General features: G+C 26.9%; 1 protein-coding gene and 1 long non-coding RNA gene across 3 annotated transcripts; one reads left to right on the top strand and one right to left on the bottom strand.

Annotated features, from left to right (window-relative positions):
- Positions 1-3: 3 nt before the first annotated feature.
- LOC126906073 (uncharacterized) lies at positions 4-24,201 on the top strand. The gene is made up of 3 exons (XR_007704180.1): positions 4-963; positions 1,153-1,250; positions 24,038-24,201. It is a non-coding gene; the product is annotated as an uncharacterized LOC126906073 (long non-coding RNA).
- On the bottom strand, positions 17,319-24,038 carry LOC126906070 (S phase cyclin A-associated protein in the endoplasmic reticulum). Of its 2 annotated transcripts, none has more exons than XM_050686323.1 (16): positions 23,944-24,038; positions 23,690-23,882; positions 23,467-23,570; positions 23,248-23,394; positions 21,728-23,173; positions 20,988-21,632; positions 20,418-20,683; positions 19,880-20,066; positions 19,681-19,793; positions 19,446-19,569; positions 19,210-19,367; positions 18,739-18,879; positions 18,464-18,674; positions 18,255-18,407; positions 18,028-18,198; positions 17,319-17,833 (listed from the first exon to the last, which is right to left on the bottom strand). In XM_050686323.1, exons 2-16 carry the CDS (start codon positions 23,799-23,801, stop codon positions 17,768-17,770), a joined length of 4,044 nt encoding a protein of 1,347 aa, XP_050542280.1. In that variant the 5' UTR covers positions 23,802-23,882; positions 23,944-24,038; the 3' UTR covers positions 17,319-17,767. The 2 variants fall into 2 exon arrangements, with proteins under 2 accessions (XP_050542280.1, XP_050542281.1); XM_050686324.1 differs by having other exon boundaries at positions 23,690-23,815; positions 23,944-23,960.
- Positions 24,202-27,456: the final 3,255 nt, after the last annotated feature.

Raw genomic sequence — 27,456 nt, 5'->3', positions numbered from 1 at the left:
CACCAACAGTTTTTCATAGTGTTAAATATTCATGCATTTTTCATGAACACATTATAAAACTAAAGGTATTATTCGAATAAACTTGAATATTTTTGAATTTCCGATAGAACGAAGTTATAGGTATAGTTTATGGAGAAATGTATTCGTGAAAATAAATCACGAACGTGTCTTCAAGTCACGGTAAATTATACACGCCTTAAAAAAATTTATCTGAAAGAAATTTAAGCTTACTAAACCGCAAAAAAATCAAACTAACACGAGTTACTGGCAAGTAGTAATTGAATGTATAGAGGTCGCTTTTGGACTTACTCAACCCTATTCTAGTTTTAGAGAACTTCTTATTTTCAGTTGGATGCGTAGTAAAATCAAAATGAGCAAGGCAATGTTTGACTTATGAGACAACTATGAAGGATGTTAAGCAATATTAATACTCACAATATGCTCGGCTGACACTTCATCGAGAATGTCGAAGAGCCGTTGTTATCTTAGAGGATAAAAGAGTAACATCGAAATATAAGGTATGGACGAGGCGCAAGACACAAATATTTGATGCATTAAGAGAGGCACAAAGTATGAGATGCAGACAAAGTGCGAAACGCAAGTACTTGAGTTCGATAGTAGTTGGAGAGGAAAGAGATAGGTAAAAGCGTCTAGAATGGATAAACAAACTCTCAATGTGAACTTGAAAGCCAAACACAGCAATATCCGAGTGCTGGCACTAATGTCTCACTACAGTTCATAAGGTGCGTGCCGGAGTAGATTGACCTCGATGATCAGGACCAGTGATTTTAAGTATTTATTGTTCTATTGCTTCTTTTATTTAATTGCCAAATCATCAGTCGCCAGTGATGGATGTGCTGTCTGAATTTATTTTATTTTTTTAACAATATTGATGACGTGAAATCATCAATAAATTTGTAAAGAGAAGTACGACTTAAGAACTCAGTTTCTTTCTTAATACAAGTAATTATTAATTCAAATTATATAATTTTTAAAAGCTTATAAAGTTTTTTAATTTGAGCTTTGTTAAAAAATTACCTTATTTATTACACAATTACTTATATATTATAACGCGCAAGATAATATGAAAAATTAAGTGTATTAATTATTAAGTGTAAATATATAGCTAAAAATGTCTGAATTTTATTATAGATGTGTAATAATAATTTATAAACAACACATTAATATGGAAATCTATGAATTGATAAGAGAAAGCCTTTTTAACTACTCAAGGAATATACTTGTGAAAAGTGAGTTATTAAACTATTTTTACACAATTATTTGATTATACTCAAAAAAATCTTAAAAAACGTAATTCTATTTGAAAAAATTACCAATGTTAAAAATTAAATTAACGAAGAAAATATTAACAGAAATCTAACATAGTTTAGTATAAGAAAAAAAAGGAAACATAAAATAAATGTAAATAAACTAATGATTAATTATACATTATCTTTGGTTAAAATATCAATGAAAATTAACTTTTTAAAAATCAGACTTACGAGTTCTTGTGAATATACATACATGCGTATTTTATTATTATCTTTATTTAGATTTATTTTCTAAGCCACTTTTCTAATAATATCTTGATTTATAACAAACTTAGATCATTAAAAATAAAAAAATGTATTTATATATTAAAATACTGTGATATAAGTAAAATATCACGATGCTGATAAGGTTTTCTTAGAATCAAAAATAAAATTGTTGACTCCAAATAATTTAATATTTATTGCTGTGAAAATTCATAGGCTACAACAAGGCCTCCTCACAATAATGCCTATTTTACTGTCAATAATACTTGACATTTTTTTAACGATAAATATTAAAGAAATTTCTATACAAACATTGTAATGGTAGTATTGTCTACTAAAATAATTGTAATGCAAGGTAATGTAATAGTATGTATTTGTGAAAAAAATAATATACCCACAAAACTACTGTAAAGCAAATAGTTGTCATGGATAACACCAACATTTTTGATGATATCAATTGATTTTGGGTTGTCAGTAGCAATGTTTTCCATTTTATTTGTTATGATTTACTTTTATCCAATGGCACATTAATATTACTCATAATTTACTATGGACACAATCAAATATAATTCACAAAAAAGCGTATGATCATTATCGTCAGTCGTAGTCAAAAAATGGAGTCAAGTTTTAAAAACACCAACATTGAGTGGTTACGGGTCTTGATTTTGTTGTATAAAAATGTTGGTGCCGCGCCCGATTACCCCTTAAAAGGGTCATGAAAATGTATTTTCCGAGGGCGTACTCGGAAAACTCCACCCTCCGGTCTCTCATACCCTCAGTTAATCTCACCACCACGTCCGCTTCCGTCAGGCCTAGCCATATGATTGATGGACACGTGGGTTTCTCTTACAACCCCGTACAACTTCCCCTCGCTACGTTTTATCCTTTATACAATACAACACCTTTTCCTTACGTTACAATTTCTTCTCTTTTTTTCCGCAGTCCACTGAATTCACTCTTTCTCGTACATAAAAACTCTTGTGGGTTCGTTGACTCGCATAACGATATCAATACACACATGTATGTGTACATATATGATATCAAGTGTGTGTACAAATACAATCAAATATTGCTAGGGGATTTCCGCAGGCGTCGAAAGCATAAGTTAAAAGTTTTGAAGAAGCACAGCGCAGACCGGGGCGTCCTCGGATCAATAATTTCAGTGTGTACTTCCCGTAAACTTGTGGAAACTAAAAGAAAATACACGAAATACAAACAAAAAATACTCGACCGTGTAGCGGGTGCACTCGTAATATCGTTAGCCTAGTGCACATGCCTCATATTTTTAATAGTGATTTATTGTTCAAAATTATTTCCAAAACACGTGTATACAATTAAAATAATTTTTTATTTTAATTTCGTAGTTGAAATAGTTTTTTGAGAGTAATATATTCTAAAGTTGACTTTATAAGTTTTTTGGTACGTGAAATTTATTAAGACCTTGAAAACAATAGTACATAATTTATTATAACTAGCTGTAACTTTTGTGTATATGTTTTTATAATACTAACTAGGCTAGAAACAAACACGTACTGAGTATTTCTTTTTTGTACCGGAAAATGATTAAATGTTACACTACAATATCACATTATGTGTGCTACGATATACTGATGGGTCAGTTTTTGTTAGAGATTTACACATATTGTACATTACTAAAATCAAATATGCTTAACAATTGTTTTCAACACGAAATAAATACGTTTTTTACCCACATTAGATTAGAATAATTGAATTAAATTATATCGAGTTAAAGATATGTGTATTATATAGAAATGCATAAGTTATATAGGAATATACTAATAATTTGTATTTTAGTATTCTGTTGTTTATTTATAAGGAGTTACAAAGTAATAATACAATATACGCGTAAAATATATTTTCTTCGATCGCAATGTATGAATTAAACATAAACAATAGTTAATTAAGACACAAAATCACGTTTATAGATGAATGTATTTTTATAATTTATTAAGAGTTACTATAATTATAAATAAAAATAAAATATTTATCCATTTAATAGTTACTTCAACACATTTTGCTTCTTAAATAACTAGGTTTTATCTCAACTATATTGTGCAACTATAAAATTTTTATGTGATATTACTTACAATATTTTACAAATTATTTACCACGTTAAGAATTTAAATAACTATACACTGAATCATCATATTTTTTTAAACCAACTATTATATAAAATAATTTTGATAACACATTATGTTACTTTTTATCAACAATACTTAATTTTATTTTATTGGCGTTTCCAAAGTAGAGTGATCTGTGTTAAAGTAAATATTAAGTCTGATTCCTATTAACCATTATAAAAGGACTAAATAAATGTGTATTGATTGCGTGCTATTGTCACCATTTGCAAAGAGTAAAAATTGTTATTGTTCACTGGAAAATGACACGTTTGCAATGATGCGCATTTTGATATCTTATAAACTAGTGGTTTTTATGCTTAAGTTATAAGAAATAAAAATTAATATCCTACCTAGTTTATTGTATCAACACAATTTGATAACAGTATATCATTATTTTATTATTGTTATCATAAAAATTAAAAACGTGACAACGCAATATAAATTTTCAATCATCAATCATTACTCCGTATACCGAATAATGTACATTTTATTTTTTTCAATAATACTTAAAATAAAAAAATCTGCAAGTTTCACAAGATAATTATAGGAAATTGGTAATTAAATAAATTTAGGTTTGAAGACTATACGAATAAATGACAGCTTTTAGTATCGGTTTTTTCTTAAGTGCTGCATGCCATTCGCCTGTGTTCCCCTAAAATAATATTTTTAAATATTTCACTAACATTAACGAACTGTATATTTTAAAGGTTTTATGATGTTGGTTTTATTTTCTGGTAGGATTAATGATGTTGTATTTTCAAAAACGCCGACAGGCGCGGCATTTTAGTGACTGTGGTGGTCATATCGCGTCGCTTCGACATTGAATTTAATTTAGACATGTTTAATTTGTAACCGGATCTGACCGCAACTAGAAAATCAAAAATTTTTTATTTCTTTATTAAATTTAGGTAAAAATGTTAAGAAAAAGAGTTTTTTTTTTTCATTATAACTTTATACTTCATTTACCATCTCAAAAGTTTTCCAATGGATACGAAACAATTTTTTTTTTTTTATGTGTAACACTTTTATATATTAAAAATATCAAATAATTTTATCTGTAATATAATATTATAAAATAAAAAATAAAACCTATCGAGAAAAACAGAATTTTTCTACGTTGTACACTCCTATGGTTGAAAATTATATAGGTCAAATGAAATGTATTTTCAGAAAATTGTTAATTATGTATTGTGTGTATAATATGAAGCTACAAAATTTTAAATGTGTTACTTATTTCGATTCTTTAAATTCATAAAAATATGATGATTAATTTAATTTACTAATCTATTTGTGTGTTTTATTTGTTCGAATTAATTGTAGTACTTTACATTCGTTATTATAATTTGATTTTAATTAATAAATGCAGATGGACAGGAGGTGTAAAAATTATCGTGACTAGAGTGTAAAATTCTCAATTAATAAAATTAAGTAAAAGTAATTTAGGGTAATATCACCAGTGAACACTGCCAGTAAACAAAAACATCACTTGGTTTTCAAATAAAAAATTGTCTAATGTGATAGTGACAAGTTGTAATTAGAAGTATACATAACAAAGAAAATTAAGTTTAACTGTGGAATATCACAATTTTTCATATGTCATTAATTGGAAAACTCCAATTGTCACCATAAAATAATATATTCGAGCTATTATGACAGTTAATTATAAATATTTTTATATCATAATAGAGAATTTTCTAGACAACGAACATTTATAAACTCAATGCGCGCGACATTAAAATATATAAATCGATAAAGAACTTTAAAATATGAAAATGTCCAACCCAACTTTTATTGATATTTTGGTGTAATGCGTAAGATCGAAAAATAATAAAGTACAAATTATAAAAATGATCGACTCCTCAAGTTTGCACCGACGGCAAAACAAAAAGTCCGCTATTTTTAAGTGTTGATATAAAATTTAAAAAAAAAAACACTATTGCCAAACAAAAAAAATAATTTTTGATTTGTTGATATTTCGTTAAAATTTATTGCGCATTACCGTGTGAAATCTAAAAAACTGACATGACTCAAACGCCATAAAATATGCATCCAACAGCCGAACGACATTGCATAACCGCCGCGGAATCACAGTGAGCTGTAACTGTAACTGGGCACCTTTGATATAAGCCGAACCATAAAACAGGCCATATATTTGTTTATTATTTCTCCTGTTATGGCTGTCATAATACCTGCGGGTGTTTTTTTTCGCCGTCCAACGGCTACTGCACGAGACCGCCGCCAGTACGCGCCTTATGACACCAAGTGTATTACTATACTTATCGTTTATTCAATCTACTCTCACGTGCGTCCGCTAACCTTTACACAACAACATCTCCCGTGTAATCCGAACATCATAAAATTTAATAACAGTATATAAATATATATAAATGATGAATGTATATTGTTTAATTGTGCAGCGCAATTTTTATTACGCGCCACAGTAATCGTCACGAACTTTATGCCATTCCAACTCATTCAACTGCACTGGACAAAGCACGATACATGATGAAATCGGATGCGTTTTTTACTAGAGTCCGAACTTTTTCGTAGCATTAAAATTGTCCATTAAAAATTACACAATAATAAATAAAACCTAAACGTTTTATTGCCTCCATCGTCGAGTTGCAATTAACATTAGATCTCGAAACTAAATTTAATAATACTAAGAGTTATATTCTCATAAAAAAAATCCTTTTAATCGTGGCCGTGATAAATATTTTGTACGAGATACTTTTATACTTCTCTTCCGAGATTGTAACTGCCCGTCACACATTTTCTGTTAAAATATGTAAAAGATAATATTTCGCGGTTTTAAGGATTCATAGCAATAGGAAAATATTTAAGGAATTTTAAGATAAAAAAAAAAAATGTGATAACATAAACAAGTGACTTTTTTCAAAGTTTTTTTGGCTTATTTTCCGAACTCAAATTTTAATTTTGATTAATTATTTTTAAATATCATACAATTTATTTTGTTTCGTGTTTCAATTGTACAATTTTCCAAATAAAGTATATACTTTTCTAAGTTACTTTTATAGGACCATCTATTTTATAATCGTACAGGAAGCTTATAAAATACATTGAAATGACAATCAATAGTAAGGGTTGAAGAAAAACATTTTAAAATTCTTTTCTAATTTGAGTAAAAACTTTATGAAACGTTTCCTATTTTGTACGCAAAGCTTGAATTGTTTTCGTATCATATTGGTGTTGCGTTGTTTAAGAAAAATGTTCATCGCGACAGAAAATTTAAAAAACACATAAATGAATATCGATTCCATAATTCCCATAACTTCTAAATAAAAAGCAAATCTATTTTTGAAAATGTTGGATATCTCGGACATGCATCTAAGAATTTTTTGTATGAGAAACACGATAATTTCTAAATAATTTAACTGATAATGTCTCGTAATTATTTATTGTCCAATAATTTAGGAACGGTGCCCTCTTTGGGTTTAAAATATATAAATGGACATATATTCACTCCCCTTCAAATCAGTGTCTCTGGCGTAGAGCATAAGGATACTTGAATAATTTTCTTGGCCAAAGTAATAATGATAAAAGTCAATTAATCCTACATAAAAATCAAATATGAGTAATTGACATTAATATCTTTAAAAGCTGTTTCATTATATATAATCGTTTTTCAATGATTTATATACAAATGTCCAGTTTTCAATTATACTATAATTTTGAACATGAAATTTTTGTTAGTACATTGTTAGCAAACAATTTTAACAAATAATTTTTTATATTTTCAAACGTTTAATGAGTAAATATCTAAAGAGATCAGGTAGGTTTAATTAAAATGTAATATGTGTATAAATTATATAATTATAGATAGATTAAATATAGAACATATTTTATTCTATATCTCTTGAATAATTTTATTTTTCATAATGAATTCAAAGATATCATTTTTCCAATTTAATTATTGAAAAACATAAATATATTTTTTTTATTTATTCAACATTGAAGAAAATCAATTGATTAGGCTAATGAAGCGATAAAAATTATGATAAATTATCACATAAAAATACTAAATATAAATACACAATATATGTATGTTTGTTTTAAATAGCATTATATTATTATAGCATTTTAATAACACCTTTTTTGCAAGAACGATATAATATTTTTGTTGTACAGCGTAAGGTTTTAATTTAAGTGTGACTAAAAAATCAAAACAATTTTACTTCAATAAAAAGTATTTATTATAAAATAAAAATAATAAAATGAGGCATTTCTATGCCTTGTACGTGTTTAGACTTCCTTTATATTTGTCTTTATCATGATTCTTAAATAACGCTAAAAAAACAAAATAAGCAAAAAAGCACTTGAACTTCGTAATATGCAACATAAAATTTTGTATTTAGCTTTGTATTTATTTATGTTTTTTTGAAAAAAAAATGTTAAATGATAGAATTTGATAGATAATTACTCCATTTGTTTACATTTACCCCACATTACCCTAGTCACCAGAAATTTTTTTAAACTAACCGTATATATAAAAAGCTTAAACTTGTTATAGGCTTAAAATATAGACGTTCCAAAACATTTTAAAAAATCAAAAAAAAATTTAGTATACGTAGATCTCGTTCAATTCTTTCCTCTACTTAGTGTTTCGATTAGATTTTGATAAATAGTTTATTCAAAAAATTATTACTGTGTAATAACATTTATAAAAATCCATGTAAATCTAGCTGTTTTCAAAACATTTAAAATGAGTTTTTTCTTCCTTCAATTTTTAAAAGTAATGTCATCAACTAGATCTAATCCAATTCTTTTGGCGTTCTTTTTAAAATATGTCGAACAGACATCATGTATTAAAAATTTTATAACAACTAAAATCTATTAACTTAAGTAACAAAGATTTGTTTTATTACCTTATGATACAACATCAAAGTTTCAAATTTCAATAGAAAACTACTAATTGCGTTAATGTTGTGCAATTTATTATCATGTTTTTAAAATTAAATAGTTATTAAAGTGATGTAATCTAATGATAACCCATTATAATCAATACAAAAAATGAAATAATAAATCCAAATATAATCCCTAAAGTTATTCTACACACGTGATTTATGAAAAACATCAAATATCTACGTAAATAAATATTTTGTGCAGACTACACTGCCAAAATTTGCCAATAATTTTATTTATCATAGTCAATAGTTATTTTTTTCGCTGTGTTCACAGGTTCCATGATATAATTAAAAACACACTTTTTGACACGTCCAAAAAATAAAACAAGAATATTTGCGTTGTCATCATTTTTTTTACAGTAGTTTTTCAATTTTCATTATTTGTTAACCACAAGTGTTCAATTTCTTTTACGGCTTTTTGTTCACTTGAAAACACCAAAAACTAGAAATTATTATATTTCTTTCTCAAAAGTAGAACGTACGTGTACAAAGTATAATTGGAATTTTGTACATTTTCACAGCTGATAAATTTTGACCCCAAACTACTAAGTTCCCAATACTGTGAAGATTTACCAATTTTTAAGGTATGACGTAAACTAGGAGTTATTTCAATGATAAGTTTACGTTTAATTAAATAAAAATAAATTTCATGTATTGAAAATATGTGAATATTGAAGATCCCATAAAATATTTGTCCATGACACTATTCCATACACTGCGCAAAAAAGAGTTTTATAAGCCTCGGGCATTGATTGTGATATGACGTGTGCCATTATAACTGCATTTTCGAATTTCGAAAAGCATCTCATAGTTGTTTTAGGATTTCGTGATATGGAAAAATACAAATCATTTATTAGGTGTCTGGTATTTCATAATTTTCTGAACTTCCCAGTTGATCTTGTATAATTCATATAAGGTTTTCATCACGAAGATTTAAAATTTTTCATTGATTTCTTTATTACTGGGAGGAATTATTAATGGAAACTTGGCGAATAATGTCCTGTTATGCATAGTCGCCGATATCAACATGACAATATCTAATTCTAAGTCTTTATAAAATATCGACTTGATATCTTATCTCGCAAAATCAAGTAACCGAGAAACATTTTGACAATATTTTTTATTAATACATCAATGTTTTATACGCAAAACTAGCTGAAATTACATCATATCCAATAGCAATATTTACATACGAGGAATGTTATCTGTTACCATGAAATGAATTACACATGTATCTCAATAACTTTATGTTACTATGAAATCCTTGTTTTTTATTAAGTCGATTGTATTCGTGATTATAGAAACTCAGTACATTGAGGACTTAGTGTAGTGGAGAACAGGCGTAGATTGAAATCCGACATTGTTCTTTTTCGTAAATCGATTCAAAGCGAATGTGCACAAGGAAATTTTAGAAACAAACTTTTTGGCGAGAAATTCGTTTTGAATAAGGAAGCCATTTATATCATACAAATATATCCCACGAGACAAATTTTTTTTCAAAATAAAGTATATTTTTTTAACGTATCGTTTAACAAAATCGATCCTATTGGAGTTGCAAAAAAAACGACGAAAGACACAAAACAAAAAACATACCATAGTAAAACGAATACCTTTTCAGTTTCGTATCGAAGTAAAAAATTTCATTAGGTATAAGGAATATACCTAAAAAAACTTAATACATGATAAATCGTGAATAGTGTAATAATATTAAAAAAAGAATACAAATTTTTATTTTTCAAGTGTTTTAAATGTTCATAATAATCGAATTACGTTGTATATGTTAAAATTTTTCTATTAAAAATTTTAATATTTTTAGTTAATTAAATTTTTATCATCGCAATTTGTGTGGATTGAGTAAAAAATGAGTGGCTTCATCTAAAAGGCTAAGTTGTCTTCACTGTGAATTGGGTGTGTGATGTTTCTACAAATATTGTACTTGGATATAATAAAAATTGACTACTTGTGGCTAATATTATTTAAAATTAAAACTATATTAAAAATATTAATTTAAAAAAAACATCAGAATTGTTTAACTCAAAGAAAAATGACTAAAATATGGCGGATACGTATTTCGGGAACAATGTTACCATTGTCAACGGTAAACACACAGTTTAATAATTTTTAGTTTAAAATTAATATTTTTAATATAGTTTTGAATATTGTACTGAGAATGGTCAGAACGCTTAATATGATAGATGACGTGGTTTTGTTATCACATACACATACATATGCTCTCGATGAACAGTGAGCGGTACTTTGGCAAAGCAGGCGCGTCGTTTCTTTATATCTCTGTAATTGCGAGCAGAAACATGTAGCGCTGCGATGAAGCGGAAGAGTAGAACTACAGTAACGCGACAGCAAAGTGGAACATAAATAGACAAGAGGGAGACGTCATAGAGGAGAAGGTGGTTTCGGTAGAGTTCGCGCAGGTATTATTAAATTACACGCGCACGCCAACTCCTCCGATCCCCTTCGCTGAACGCGCTGCCGTCATCGTAACTACAACAGTATATATATATATACAAGCACATACAAAGTATACAGTCATCGGCCATTGTTTGGGGTCGGGTACCCTTATCTAATGGATGATTCGGCGGCGGCAGTGGTGGTGACGACCAGGAGCTTTTAGTACTGATTATAGGGTGAAACGCGCGCAATACCGCCCGTACATCGGTCGTGAGGGACGGCGAATGTGCACGTTACAACTGCCAAGACCGGAGAGACGTACGGAATACGTCCCCTGGTGCTTTTACGCTTAAAACCTCCACCCGTCCCCTTAAATTCAGTCGTCCCCATCACGTTGAACTGTCGCTAAAAGCTTTCCCGTTGGTACAGTGTAAACGCATTGTAACCGCCACTGTTGCACCAACTACTGCAGAAAAAACCCTTTGCGCTCAAATAGTAATTTATTGTTATAGATACTGTTGAACAGTACTATTATTATTAACATTTATGACATTATTTATTTTTATAACTTCAATGAATAATAATTCATGTAAATTTTTATGGTAAATTTATTTCATTCTTTACATTTAATATAAAAAAAACCCAGCACAGGGGGGTCGCGGCACAGTGGTGACGTGGTATAGTTGGATCAAGTATAATGATATCTGACAGTGATTAAAATCACTATCAAAAAAAAACGCTTCGATGCAAATCTTTAGATAGTGTTTAATTTTAAAAAATTGGTGGATTATTCCAAAAGCTTCATAAACTCCTAGTTCCTTATTAATATCCTGATTAAGACAAAGTATGTAGAATAAAAAAGAGATTATTAGAAAATAGTATTTCCCATAAAAAAATTATATTGATCAATACACTTTTCAATAAGTTATAGCATTATAATGTTAAAAATGTAAAAAATAAAATTGAGAATNTTTTTTTTTCGTGTTTACATTAGCTAAAAAAGGCTCCAGGTGGAAACACTCGACTAACAGTGACGTTAATAATTCAGCCAATGCAGTGTAATTAAGTGCACTTATATCAGAGTACAAATACATCTTTGTTTTAAGAACCGTGTCATATACATGACACGAACCATTTATGAAACAAAACAAGATTTAATTAATTTTGAGAAATCATTGAAAACAATTTTCCGTTGTATAGTTTTATCGATAAATTAATGTGACATTTTTATTTTTCTTAATTTTATTTTTGATCTCGTTTATTTGATAAACGATATGATTTTCGATAATTATTCAACAATACTTTTTTATTTATATAATCTATGTTAGATTATTTAACGATTTGTCAATTCGGTTTTATAAAAATATTTGTTAAGCATAAAATTAATTTTTGATAATAGGAAATAATAATTAAGTAAGACTAGAGTTGATTACTCCGAAATAATAAAAGATAATAAACAAATTACCACTTACTTAATATGCTAAATAATGAAATTTAATGAAGTTTTAGTTTTAGTCAAAAAAAAAAAAAAAAAACACATCTTAGTAAAACCAATACCTTCTCAGCTTCGCATCGAAGCTAAAATATATACAACAGTAAAATTATTTTGTAGCGGTTTAATGGGGAAAACGCTCCAAAAATTTAACAAGAGTTCCATTTTTTTTATTCAATTTTATATATTACAGCTATAATATATTCCTATTACATTACTTACATAACACATTCAACTATTTTACATGTTAAATAATGAAATTAAATTGGCCCCTAAATAGTTCTACTGAAATGTACAATATTGGTGTAACTACAGGTTCATTCCCCCCACCCTCGAGAACAATATTTATCTCCAAAATGAAGAAATGTGCAAATACAATAAAGGTACAAAATAAAGGTTTTTTCGAGATTTTTCTGACTATATCACCTTCCATCAAAAAATTCTTTCTTCTGCGTCTTACGTTTACCACACAGCAATCAAATACATTTTTTTGATTCAATTTTAAATTGAATTTATTTAATATTCAAATTAACTTAGGTAAATTCATTAACACTTTTTAATCCTAAAATATGAATAGCTAAATAGTTAAGTATGGTAGTGTTATATTAATTTCCAAATCCATTGTAGTTTTTTTAATACTATCATTATTTGATTTTATGATCGTCGTATTATCAATTTCAGATTTTTTTTTGGTCATTAAATAAACATATTATAGCTCGAAAGTTAAATTAAAACAAACTGTAGCTGTAACAGTATTTAATGTAAATGGAATTTTAGAAATTAATAAAACTTCAATTGTAGAATATTTACACGTAAAATGAATCTTTTAAATTATATAAACACAATAAATACAATACTACAAAATAGCGTAAATGTATCTCAATTGTTATGCAACAATTGAAATGCTGTTATTCAGGGGCGATTCATAGAGGATGTCACTACCCCTCAAACGTTTATCAAAATTATTAGTGGTCGATATTTTTAGGACAAATTGTGGATTTTTTTACTCGCCGAGGTACTGACGTCGAACAATTTATCGTCAAAAGTCTGCAAAATTCACTTCCCTTAAATGACTTGTTTTCATTATTTTTTAATTGTTTTTCTGTGGCCCACGATTCAATATATCGTTACAGTATACAATACGTAGATGTTTAACCAAATACTCGAATTATTTCAGATAAAAACAATATATGAAAATGAATTTGTCCGTTTTAAGTTGCAAATTACGGTTACGTGCTGATTTATTAGCAATTTGTGCCAGGAACTCGTGAGATATTGTAAGACCAGTTACATATTATGTTTTAGACCGGCGTTGGGATAAACATCACATCTAGTACCAAGAAATCATATATGGTCGCCGATTGTCGCGGATGTAATATCGAGTTACGTGTATCGTCTGACGTCTATTGCACGATTGCGACTGCCCGTCTGTGCAAGAACTGCCACGCGAATACACCGCGAGCCGCGCAAAGCCACAAATGATAGTCAGGTGCCGCTTTCGTAGTGATCAGTTTCAGACTTTATAGTGACATGAACAGTTATACGTATCGCTAGCGATTTTCACGTGGCCATCACATAAAGATGACTCGAATAATTTTGTTTTCTCACGACGATTCTCATGAACTACTGGCACAAAATTGTTGACTTTCATTTGAAACTCTGTACAACAAAGTCGATCGGTTCATAAAATGTTCGAATTAAAGAAAAGGATGGCGAGATTAGAATGGAATCTGTACAAAGGGCGTGTAAATATTATGGTTTTTTTTTTCGTGTTTACATTAGCTAAAAAAGGCTCCAGGTGGAAACACTCGACTAACAGTGACGTTAATAATTCAGCCAATGCAGTGTAATTAAGTGCACTTATATCAGAGTACAAATACATCTTTGTTTTAAGAACCGTGTCATATACATGACACGAACCATTTATGAAACAAAACAAGATTTAATTAATTTTGAGAAATCATTGAAAACAATTTTCCGTTGTATAGTTTTATCGATAAATTAATGTGACATTTTTATTTTTCTTAATTTTATTTTTGATCTCGTTTATTTGATAAACGATATGATTTTCGATAATTATTCAACAATACTTTTTTATTTATATAATCTATGTTAGATTATTTAACGATTTGTCAATTCGGTTTTATAAAAATATTTGTTAAACATAAAATTAATTTTTGATAATAGGAAATAATAATTAAGTAAGACTAGAGTTGATTACTCCGAAATAATAAAAGATAATAAACAAATTACCACTTACTTAATATGCTAAATAATGAAATTTAATGAAGTTTTAGTTTTAGTCGTTATAGAGGTGAACTGTCCGTGCAATTCGACCTGTAAGTCCATTGTGCGCACTTTAAAGAGTAACTGTCTCTCTGTCGATATTGAAAGATAAACTACACCACAAACTATAGGAAAAACATAACACCTCCGACTAGTGGNACATAAAATTAATTTTTGATAATAGGAAATAATAATTAAGTTGACTAGAGTTGACTACTCCGAAATAATAAAAGATAATAAACAAATTACCACTTACTTAATATGCTAAGTAATGAACTTTAATGAAGTTTTAGTTTTAGTTGTTATAGAGGTGAACTGTCCGTGCAATTCGACCTGTAAGTCCATTGTGCGCACTTCAAAGAGTAACTGTCTCTCTGTCGATATTGAAAGATAAACTACACCACAAACTATAGGAAAAACATAACACCTCCGACTAGTGGTGTCATGTCCGGCAGACGGACACAAACTGGCATTTTTACATTGATAACACAAATATATTATTATGAGCATAAATATCGTACACAATAGTTAACAAGCTCTTAATTACCAAAAAATGTCTCAACTTTCTACGAATAATATGAAATTTGTTGAATTTCCGTTGGTTAATCATGATAATTCTTTAAATAAAAAATGAGCTCTAAACTTTATATGAATAAATTGTAATTTTTTTATGCAACACATTCGTGGTCAATTTTTAAGGACATGGAAAATGACCCCTAATTTTGAAAATAATCATTATTTCAGTTTTTAAAAATCGAATTTTAAGGCTTAATGATGATTTCCTGCAGAATGTACCTAAAATTTTGTTTAATAATTTAAAAATAATTCAGTCTAAAATTTATGTTTTAGTATGTAAGAACACTTATTACTATGTTCTTACCACTTATATTATACAGGTTTTATTTCCATTTACTCAATTCGTAATACATATTAATTAGCATAGAAGGAGATGCTGATGTGACAATTCTACTCATCTGCAGCCCGGAGCTACTGACATCAAACTAGCAAAGGGCAGTTGAGTTTGAGTGGCCTTTATAGACATACATTTCAGTGCTATCACTTCCGCCTTATTTATGTTATTAATAACTTGTTTTAATCAACGATTCGTCTATCGCCAATTGTCATCATAGCCAACCAACTTCGTATCACTTGGATATACCTACTTACCAACTGTACCAGAATTTAGGTCAGACATATTGTACATTACATATAACTTGTATTTGCTGAACATCTAAAATATAACTATACTTTGTCGTTGACATAAAACAATAGCTTAACCTTATTATATAATCTCTCTCCGGTAACTAAACTACACGATTGCCTGTGTCTCCTTCAGGTAATTAAAACTCATTCAAGGAGACAGGGACAATATTTGGGCAGATATCGGGTAGCTTTCGAGTATTGGTTATGACCAAGACCCTCAAGTATTAAAAAAAACCCTAACAAGAATTAGTTGTATTAACCAGAGTTTGAATGTTACAAAAAAAAAAAATGATTAATCGGTCCCGGTAAAAACAGAATTTTATTTAAAAGCGGAAACCGGTGTTGGCATAAGGTTAAAAAGCGGTTGTCAATTACATTTTTTTTTTTAGAAAATAAAGAAAATTAACGTTAATTGGTTGAAACCAGTTATATTTTTTTTTGGTTTCTAGCAGGCTTGAATTAAAGGAGCAAACGCTCCGACGACCATTGCAAATTTTACTAAACCATCTTGATTAATGACATACAGTTATTCTGATTTTTTTTTTTTTTGCTCTTCACTTTTTTAAGGTAGCGATATTTTCAATAGGGGAGCCCATTTCAAGGTTCCACCCTGGGATCCATATAGGTCTTAATCCGACTCTGGTTACCGGTTTTACATGTAAAAATTGGTTAATCATAAAATACAATTTTTAAGAACTTATTTTCACACAAAAAAAAAAATTTTCATTAGGTAATTTTTTACTACCCCCTCTTTAAGTATATTTTAACTAATAACTATTTTCTTTTTAGGGGTTGACACAAAATTGCTACTGTTGTTTTAATAACTACAGTAGTACAGTTCGGCTTTTATTCTGTGAAGGTATACATAAAAAAATTTTTCTCTGCTCTCTTTAACGAAAACAATATTGTATCTTCACAGTGTAATCATTTTTGTTATGAGAAAATTTATCACCTCTCCAATAAGTCTCGTCTTTTATTTATTATTTTATAAATACTTAATACTTAATAATGCATTTTCAATTCTAATCAAATCTCATTAAAATCAATTTATCATTTTTGTGTTTAACCGGCTAGTTTAAAGAAATTATCACTTTTTATTAAAACTCCAACTCTCTAATGTGTTAGTTGTTGGATTTTGGTTCATAATTTGCAAAAATATTCAGTTACTAGTAACAAATTACTGTTATTTTTGTTTTAAGACAAAAAAAACAGTATCACCTATTGATTAAGAAAAAGAGTTTTCACCGGAGTCCGAGGAAAATTGGTAACCGATTTCAACCAATATAATATTTTAAATATAACCAAAAATATAGAAATCAAACAATCTATATCAACCAAATAATTTTTTATTCGTCTAAAATAACAACTTTTTATAATATTTAATACAATAATTTGTAAAAAATAAATTTACAGTTTACAAGTTAACTACTGGTTACTTAATATATTTAAACAACATTATGTAGATAAACAAAATATGATTTAGTACCAAGAGCTCAACTTGGCTGTTAATATTAATTGTTTTTTTACTTTGCTGTAGATTTAAATTTTTGACTAAAGTTAATATTATTTATTTTATTTTAGATTTATCTAATTATACATTGCATAGATGAATTAACTAATATAAAGTTATAATTAGTGGTTTTTATCACAAGGTTAACAGACTAGTAAATTAATTACACTTGTTGATGGAATTTAAGTAAAATAATTTGTAATTGTTTAATAGTAATCTAATAGTATTATATCATAACATAAGTAATTAACAATAAGAATAGGTTTTCTTTATTTTATAAACTGAATCATTGGTATATCTTGACTTAGTGCTGAATTTTGAAATTCTTCTAAAAGCTAAAAAAGTAAATCAAAACTTAAAATAATTATGAATAATAATTTGATTTATAAAGCATATCAATGTGTATTTACTATACCATAACATTATAACTATACATATTGATAATTATTAATATAAATTAGAGTATAACAAAACAATTATATACCCACAAACTTATTTATAAATATTTTATTTAACTCATTATACTTGCATCAAAACAAATTTCTGTCTCCACGAGGGCTCTATTATGAGCATTGTTTGAACAACATGCCAACAATGTAGGAAACAACACAGAAATTAACGTAGGATTACTAAAATACTGGAAAGGTAAATTACATAACAATTGAAGTACTGTTGGTGATGGTCCTGATTGTAACATCGACTGTAAAAAAATATGAAATTAAGAATTTGTAACAGTAAAATTGTATAAAATATTACTTGGTGAAGAGAACTATTCAAGGAAAAGTATCCAACAGCTACTATAACTTCATTTAATAAATCTCTATTTTCAGGCTTTTCTGAACAAAACCATAATAAATATCTGGCTATATGTCTAAACTGAACTGATAAGCTTTCAACTTTTAGCACCTCCTATAAAATTAAATAATCATAAGTAATGTTATAATATTGTATTTTAAAAGTTTTACTTGAAATGTATTAGAATCCATTTTAGCTACTGAAGTCAACATGTTAAACAACGCTTTGGTTACTTTAAGAGTTGTTAAAGACAGTTCTATTGGACCAAGACCATTAGTGCTACAATCATTGCGTAGTAAAATACTATATAGAACTGGCATTACACCCATCAATTCTGAATTTTTCAGAATTTCAATAAATTTTTTTACAAATAAATCAGTACTGAAATAATGCATAAAATATTTTTTAGATGTTATCATAAAAATAAAAATATTAACAATTTTACTTTATTTTTGATAGACTACTGATAAAATTTAAACAGTAAATTACAAATTCGGATACATTCTCATTAGTTTCTGGGTAACAATCTCGAACCAAAGTAAAAAAGCAGTTCATTTTTTCAAGAATACCAATATAGCATATATAGCTAAAAAAAAAATACAAATATTTATATTCATTGATAAATTGAATACATTTAATTTAGTATTAGATCTACTAACACTTTTAATGTTTACAAAAAAATAAATTCTGGCGTCAGAAACTTTTTGTTTAACTATCAAAAAACTAAATTAAATAAATACTTAATAAAATCTTAAAAATTTAAATCAAAAATAATTTTGGATTTTTGAAGGCTAATATTTGTGAGTTTAAAAAATATTTAATTTAAATGAAATATATTTAGTGTATAATTAATTCTGGTTAACTGAACAACATTCTATATGTGATATTAGAACAATTACATATTATATTAGAATACCTCAAAAAATCATTAATTTGTTCCTTATCTTCTAGTTCATCATGTTTAAATGATAGCATAACAACACTTAACAAATCTAAAAGTTGACCACTTATTAAACAATCAGTTGAAGTTTTTAGTTTAAAATTATTGTCTATTCCACTCTCAGGGATAACTTTCTATAATTGTTAAAAATTATATTAGTTAAAAGAATACAACTTTGAATCACATTTTGTTAATATTAATATGAAAAATACATTTAACTTCACCAGAAGGAAATCCAGTATAATAAAAATATTTGCCGAATACATTACACTAGCTGTATTAACTTCATTAATATTCAATATTTTTTTATATATTTTGATGGCTTTAAAAACAATCCTTAAAAAAGAAATAAAATATTCCAATTATTAATTTTTATAATAAAGAAAAAGTTGTTATTAATTTTAGCTATGATGCGAAGTTGAGAAGGTATTTTAATAATTAACTTACTTAGAAAGAAATTCGTAACTTGCTGATTTCTCTTCATTTAGTGCTAATATAAGTATATTATTTAAACTGTTAAGCCCATTACTACGTGAAACTAATAATTGAAAATCTTTTATCTATAAACATGTTATAGATGTTAGTAATTAAGAAATATTAAATTGAATATATTGAGTAAAATTTAGGCTAATTACATAACACTTACTGGGATTTCATTAGATCGTTTTTCCAAAAATAATAATTTTGTCTCTAAGTTTTTTATAATATTTTTTGACCACTGTTCATTTGTTAATTCTTTCAAATGTTTAGCAATGGAATTAACACAAATTTCTATGGTAGTTTTATCAATGGATACATCAGATTTACTTATATTGTCCTTACACTTATTTCTTCTATAATAATATTTAAAAATCAATTAATAAACATTAAATTATGCATTGAGAAAAATAAAGCTATAAAATAAAAAAATTATAACATTTATCTATTATTTACACCTAAATTATTACATATAGAGATTCATCTATAGTAATAAATTCAAATTTATTTAACATATAAATGTTTACATTTTTTACTTCATAACATATTTTAACTAGTGAACTAATGATATTTTATTAAGTTCAAGTTTCAAGCAAAGTATTGTTTATTAAACAATACTCTAAATTCAGTTTTAGTAAATAAATTAATAAGCGTTAACCAAAATATCAATATAATAGTAAAATCGTCAAATGATCTCAATAAATTACCTAGTTAACATTTTGTGTCTTAATTTCAAACATCTTTTACGGTTATTTTTCATTTGTAAATTACTTCCAGGTTTTTCATCAACACTATCTAAATTTAAAGATACACTGTCAAGTGAGTTAGCTATCTTCAATTTCTTTTTATTTACATCTTTGCTAAATTTGTCTGCAGAAACATTTTCTACTTTTATCCGTCTTTTAGTCTTTTTAGTGCATTCTCTATGAGTTTTTGTACGTAAATGATGGTGTAATGCAATTACTGTATCAAACTATAAAAAAATAAACATACATTTACTTTTAAATAAGATGAAAATTTAAATATCATTATTAGATGAGTCCACTTTTATATGCATTCATAAAATTTATTTAAACTTCTAAAACACAAAATGGTAGAGAAAAAAAAAATTTTCAGAGTTATATGACTGATGCCCCTCACCAAAACTCTTGTTTTACTATAACCAAAACAAATATAAAACTGAACTTAAAACTAATGTGTAACTAGAATTCCTCAAAAAAAAGTTATAATGGCATATAAATTTAGGCACTGATTTATAAATAAAAACCCAAACTAACAATTATTTCACAAGGTGAGCAGTATTTGTCCATATCTACATCATTTTTTTGAACACCCAACTCAAGGGCTCTTTGTCTTATGTGTTCAATGTTTTGTTCATGACGTTTAGCTGATTCTTTTTGTTTCTGTTGGATTTTTTTCTGAAGTTCTTCTGTACTAGCTACTTGAGCTGCATACAATGCTGTTAGTTTATTTTCTCTTTCTTTTGCTTTTTCTCTAGCTAGTTCTAATCTTTCTTTTTCTTTTTCTTGTTGTTCCCGACCAATTCTTTCTTCTTTTATTCGTCTTCTCTCTAAAATTTGTTCAATACGCTCTTGACGTTCTACCTCTAATGCTTTCAAACGCTCTTCGACAGCAGCTTCTTTAGCAGCTTTTCGTTCTTGATTACGCTTGCGTTCTTCTAAAATAGTTTGTAACCGATCTTCTTGCTCTTGCCACAAAGTTAATATATCATGTCTTCGATTTTGTGCTTCTAACTCATTTATAAAAGCTATTTCACGAAGTTTTTCTTCTTCATCATGAGCTTTTTTTTGAATCTGTTGCAAATGTTGTTTACGATTTTCTTCAGCACGTTTAAGTTTCTTATCTATATTTACACGCTTTTCATCAATAAGTTGGGTCTGCAACATTTTTCTTTCACCTACCTTGAGTAAAAAATTAACAAATAAAATTTAATAATTTTTAATGGATATTTCAAAAATTAATCAAATTAAAATTTATACAAATAACTAATCTCTACCTTTTTAAGCAATTCGCGCACTTTAGAAGATTTGTCTTGTAAGAGTTGTTGCCTTTTTTGATGTGCTTTTGCTTGTCTAGCACTATAAGTTTGTTTAATAGATTCAGTAGATTTTCCAATATCCCATGGTTGCATTCCAATAGAATAAATAGCACTTTCATTTCCATATTCTATTAATGCTTTTATTTCATTAATGGTGTACATTCGTTCTGTCAAAATCATATTATCTAATAAATCAGAATAACGATCAGATTGAGTCATATCATCACTACAACTACTCTCAGCATTTTCTAATTCTCGAATTTCTCTAGCTAATAACATTTCTTCATCAAAAAATTGTCTATTTCGTAATAATTCTTCATCGCACATTCGACGTTCTTCTATTTCATTTTTCAATATCTCTTTCCTAATTTGATCTATTTTTTTAAATTTTTTCTCTAAAGGTTTTTCAGTTTTACGCTTTTTTTTAGGAAAAGTTACAGCATTAGAAATAATTGGCCTGTCATTTTTATCAGGATAAGTACTTTTAGGTTCAAGCTCTTCAGGACTAGAAGCTATGTCTAAAGCTAGAGTAGGCATAGAGTGTGCAGATGATGGTACTTGAAATCTTTTTTTGACATCATTTGGTGCTTTTAGCTTAATACTACTAGAACTTTGTGTTAATGGGTTACTTCGTCGGGATCGTATGACTGTTTCCCAACCATCATTTCCTTTAACTATTCCACGTTTTGACATTTTTGGAGGCTTAATGTCAATAGACGTCTTAGAGCGAATTATTTTGTTTTTTTTTTCATTACTTATTACATTTAATGACTCAACAGACTTTTTTTTAGACTTACTTAAATCAATCTTCAAATTATTCTTATTAATTATAGTTGGTAACTCATTGATAATGCTATTAGTAGTATTAATATTGCTATTTCTATCATTATTTTTTAATAATTTATCAGAATTATTGATACTGGTAATAATTTTTTTTGAGTCAATTTTTAATTTGTTTTCAGTCATTTGAATATTAGAGGAACTTTTTCTAGAAGATTCCAAAGTTTTTCTATTAATAACTGAAGTAGATTGGGATAAATGAGATATTGATACACAATTCCTCTTTAATGGTTCAATTTTATGTTTTTCTTTGTCATTTTGTATCTGTTTTACACCTTTAACTGGCTTAGGAACAAAAACAGGAATTTTTTTATTTTTAACATTATCTACAACTGATGATTTAACAATAGGTTTTGTAATAGGTTGAAAAACTTTCTTTGTGATATCTTGATCAAATTCAAAATCAGTTTGACAATATTGATTTGAAAAAATTTTTTCAGATAAATTGTTTTTTTTATCATTTTCATTAATATCACTTATACTTTTATCATTTAATGATTCAGATAATAGATCTAATTTCCTTCGTGTCAGCCCAGGAGAAACACAAGAACGCTTTTGAAGCATCTAATAAAAAACACAATATAGAATACATCATAAATCAAATCAGAATTACCCTAATGATAATTAAAAATACTAACTTTTCTAGGTGAAGCCCCTCTAATTTCCCAGGCAAGGAAATTAGGTCTTTGAGGGGGATCAGTGTGTTCATACTCCCATTTTAATCGAAACCACTCAACAAGACTATGAAAGTCATGAATATAATTTTGTAAAACCATTATAGCTTCCTGAGAATAATAAATAGAAGTAATGAGTTAAAATCTTACAAAAAAAAAAAAACTATAGAACATTATACTAACTTTGCATTCATAAACATTTTCATCAGTTTCACATATCTGATATATTTCATCAATATTGCGTCTTAAATTATCAAATAAGAATATCCATGATCGATTTCTAAGTTCTAAATAAAATATATTAATAGTAAATTAAAACTTAATTAAAATTATTAAACTAGTATAGTGAAATACTCTATAAATTTATACAAATTTTAACTTAATAAGTAATTATTAACAAACTAACCTGAACGTTTATCTCGACCCGCTGAAGCTGATCTTATGCGTAATCCAAGTGTTTGACGATTAGGCCACATTCTCATCCTGTTGCCAATCACATTATTTATACCAATTTCCATTTTGAATTGAATAGCTATCAATAATCAATATTAATGTATCATAACACAATATTTTAATAATAATTCGAAATTTCTTTATACCTAAATTAAAATTTAAAAACCATAAATACAAATGAAGTTTTATAGTAATAAAAGTACTTACATTCATTTATTTTTAGTAGTAATTAAAATTAATTCTTCACGATTAACAGGTATTTTACTACGCATAACAAAAATATTTATTTTTCAATTTTCAGAGGTTATCAATATTTTACTGATTTGGTACTTTTGTTATCAATGAAATAGTCTGTTAACTGATATTAAGAAAAATCTGGCGCGGAAAAGTGGTTTTAACGAAAATATATAAAAGAATATCATGAATTTCATTAATCAGATAAGTTTATTTTTTATTAATGTATAAAGAGAACACAATTTTATCAAAACTTTTTGTTAAATATTATAAATATTTAATATTTATAATAAATAAATATTAAATTATTAATATTTATATTAAATATTTTTTCTAGATTAAATATCTCTATAGAATTATAGAACTCGTTTTTGTACTGAATTACGCAAAAAAATCATGTTTATTCAAAATAACAAAAAATATTTGCTGTTAAAGTTTGACTTATCTTAATGTTGCACTAAGCTTAAGCCTTATTAAATAATATTTAAGTAAATAAAAAAGTATAATTAATCCAACAATTTTCTGAATTAGATAACAAAAATAATTTAATTATTATATAATAATTATAAACAAATGTAATTAAATTTAATAACTGAATATATGAAATACAAGTAATAAATAACTATGTAATATTTTATGTGTGGGAGTCATTTGAAGGTTATTTTTTAAGATTTCACTTTTTTTTTTATAATAGGTATTATACATTTATTAATAATAACAACTGCGTATGAAACAAAAAAATAATAGGAAAATTAATGAATAGAAAAAAATTTGATATTAATTTTGATATTAATACAGCCATCATTTAAAATTTATCTGATAATCTGTATAGATATTTATTTTAGTTTCGATGAGTGTAACTGACATAGTATTAGTTTTTCTGTATTTTTTTTACAGTTATTTTTTCTCAGCTCCTATTGGATCGATTTTAGTTAACGTACGTCAGAATATTACAAATCTTATCTAGTTTAATACATTACCCTCAAAAATTCCCTCGTTTCCCATAAATGAAGAAAATTTACTAAAATACTCCGTATTTTTAGAAAAATTTGAATTATACATTTTTAAAAAATTATTGAATTAAAACGAATTTTTTTTATTAAGACCTTGAATATTTTCGTTGCATAATGTAGGCTTTTTTTTTTTTAAGAATCAAATACTACCTCCCTCGGAGAAATTTAAAAAGGCAAAGTTTTTCCAACTTTTGGAATGTTCTGGCACTTTTAAATGTATTTTTAATTAAAGTATTAGACTTTACTTTTAAAAGATGTTTGATCTTTGAATTATGAGTAAATAGGCGTCAAAATTAAATAAAAGTACGGTTTTTAAGTAAAAATTACAAAATTCAGAAATATATATTTGTATTCATTAACAAATAAATTAATTAATCAATTGAATCGGTCAATTCAAAAACGACATAAGTCATTAAATTCTAATTTTTCAAGAACCAAAAAAAAATCAATTACTCTAGAAATTCGACTTTTTTTCACTTACACCTATTTACAAATTTATTTTTAAGGTCTCTGTTATTCATAATCCATAGTTTTAAATAGTCTAACTTTTACTAAAATGCATAAAGTTCAAATAAAATAAATTTGACTTGCGTTGTTTTTGTAAATTTCAATCAATAGAAATTTATAATATACAATCTAAGTCAAGAAATAAAATAAAATAGATAAACACAGTAATGTTAATAATATTTTTACACTAGCTGAAATAATATTTTTTAAATAAAATAATTTTTATTTTAAATTAACAAAACTTAACTTTTTTTAACTTTACAAAAAGTAACAAAATTTAAAAACAACTGATTGAAACTTAACAAAGACAATATAAAATAAACCATTGCACATTTCATAGTACAAATTATTTTACAAAAAATAAAATATTTCTTTTTTCTTAAACAACAAAAACTTTTTTAACTTGACAAAATTATACATTATAAGAGCATTTTTGAATGAAACTTGATAAAAATCAAAATACAATAAAAAAATGTAAACTAATATTAAATTATTAAAAACAACTGATAAAAACTTAATAAAAATAAAAATACGTTAATACATAATATTTTGAGAATTGTCATGGTACGTAATCATATTCCCCATCTAGTTCTACATTTTCAGCTTCCATATTTTGTTCATCAGCAGTTGGCCATTTATATATTTCTTCGTAACATAACCTATGCTCCTCGATTATACTATCTTTAACTTGTCTTAAGTTTTCAATCTTTTGGGATTTTATTGGCACTTTATTATTATACACCTTCGCTGTTGGCAATGCTGTATTATTATTAGTTTAAATGTGTGTTTTGATTACCCATCGATAAAATTATGTGTAAATACAATACCTTTATAATTTGTATTATATTCGAAACTCATGTAAGTAGATGGGGTAAAGGATTGCTTTTGGTCCTTGGGAATTTTTTTTCCAAATGTCTCAACAGATAAACATGTCTTTTTATAGTATGATGGCCACCATTTTTAAAGTCATAAACTTGATTCGTCTTAAACTTTATTACTTTGAACTTTTCACTGCATTCATTCACTATTTTAATATATTCATCTGGCACATATATACGATCATGTTTTCTTATTTTTTTTTTTATAACTCCAAAATCCCGATCGTTAGGTAAAAATGTATGACCTCTTAATGGGAAAAAGTAGTAAATCCTTTTAAATCGTTGACTATCTGTCAATGCTAGCAAAAATCGTATAACGGTATTATTTTTGTTTTGGTCAGGACAACTATCACAAAACAAGTAAAATTCTTTTATACCTGAATTAATGTTTTTATTTACATAATCCAGTAACATAGAGTACACATCGTTGGACCCATGGCAAGCTTCACCCTCGTAGTACTTGTAAAATGTAGATTCTTCAGTTTTCAAATTTTTAATCCCAAAACAATTCACCCATAATTGTCTTAAATAAAAAATATCTTGTACTGGTATGTTTGGTAGGAGTAAGTTTTGCATAAAATCAAAAAGTGCGATCTGTGAATGACAGTAAAAACTACACAAGTCAATGACTTGTTTAATTTTTGCAATTATTCTAGTTTCTTGTAGTAAATATTGTATTAAATATGAGTCTGATAAATGTAGTTTTTATACAGAATACGTAACCAGGTATATAATTATCAAATTTGACAAAAAGTCATTATTGAAAAATTGATGACTTATGTCGTTTTTGAAATGATTCAATTGCTTATTTGATCAAATAAAATAAATCAAGATCACACACAAAATCTACACTCAAAAATTTAAATCATTTTAATAGAGAAACCATGTATTTATAGAAGAATGTCAAACACCCCTCTTTCTACAAAAACATCTAAAAAATACTTTTGTATACTTTTTTAGTGATTTATAAATTAATATACTTATTTCGTATTTAAATATGTTATAGTATTATATGTTAATATGTATAGTGTTATACATAAGGGTATAATTAAAAATTCTTAAGTTTTTAAACATATAATCTGACTACA

This window comes from Daktulosphaira vitifoliae, unplaced genomic scaffold (genome assembly GCF_025091365.1).
Source record: "Daktulosphaira vitifoliae isolate Bord-2020 unplaced genomic scaffold, ASM2509136v1 Scaffold_4, whole genome shotgun sequence".
Lineage (NCBI taxonomy): Eukaryota > Metazoa > Arthropoda > Insecta > Hemiptera > Phylloxeridae > Daktulosphaira > Daktulosphaira vitifoliae.
Note: the sequence above shows the minus strand (reverse complement) of the source record. Positions and strands in the feature narration are given on the sequence as shown.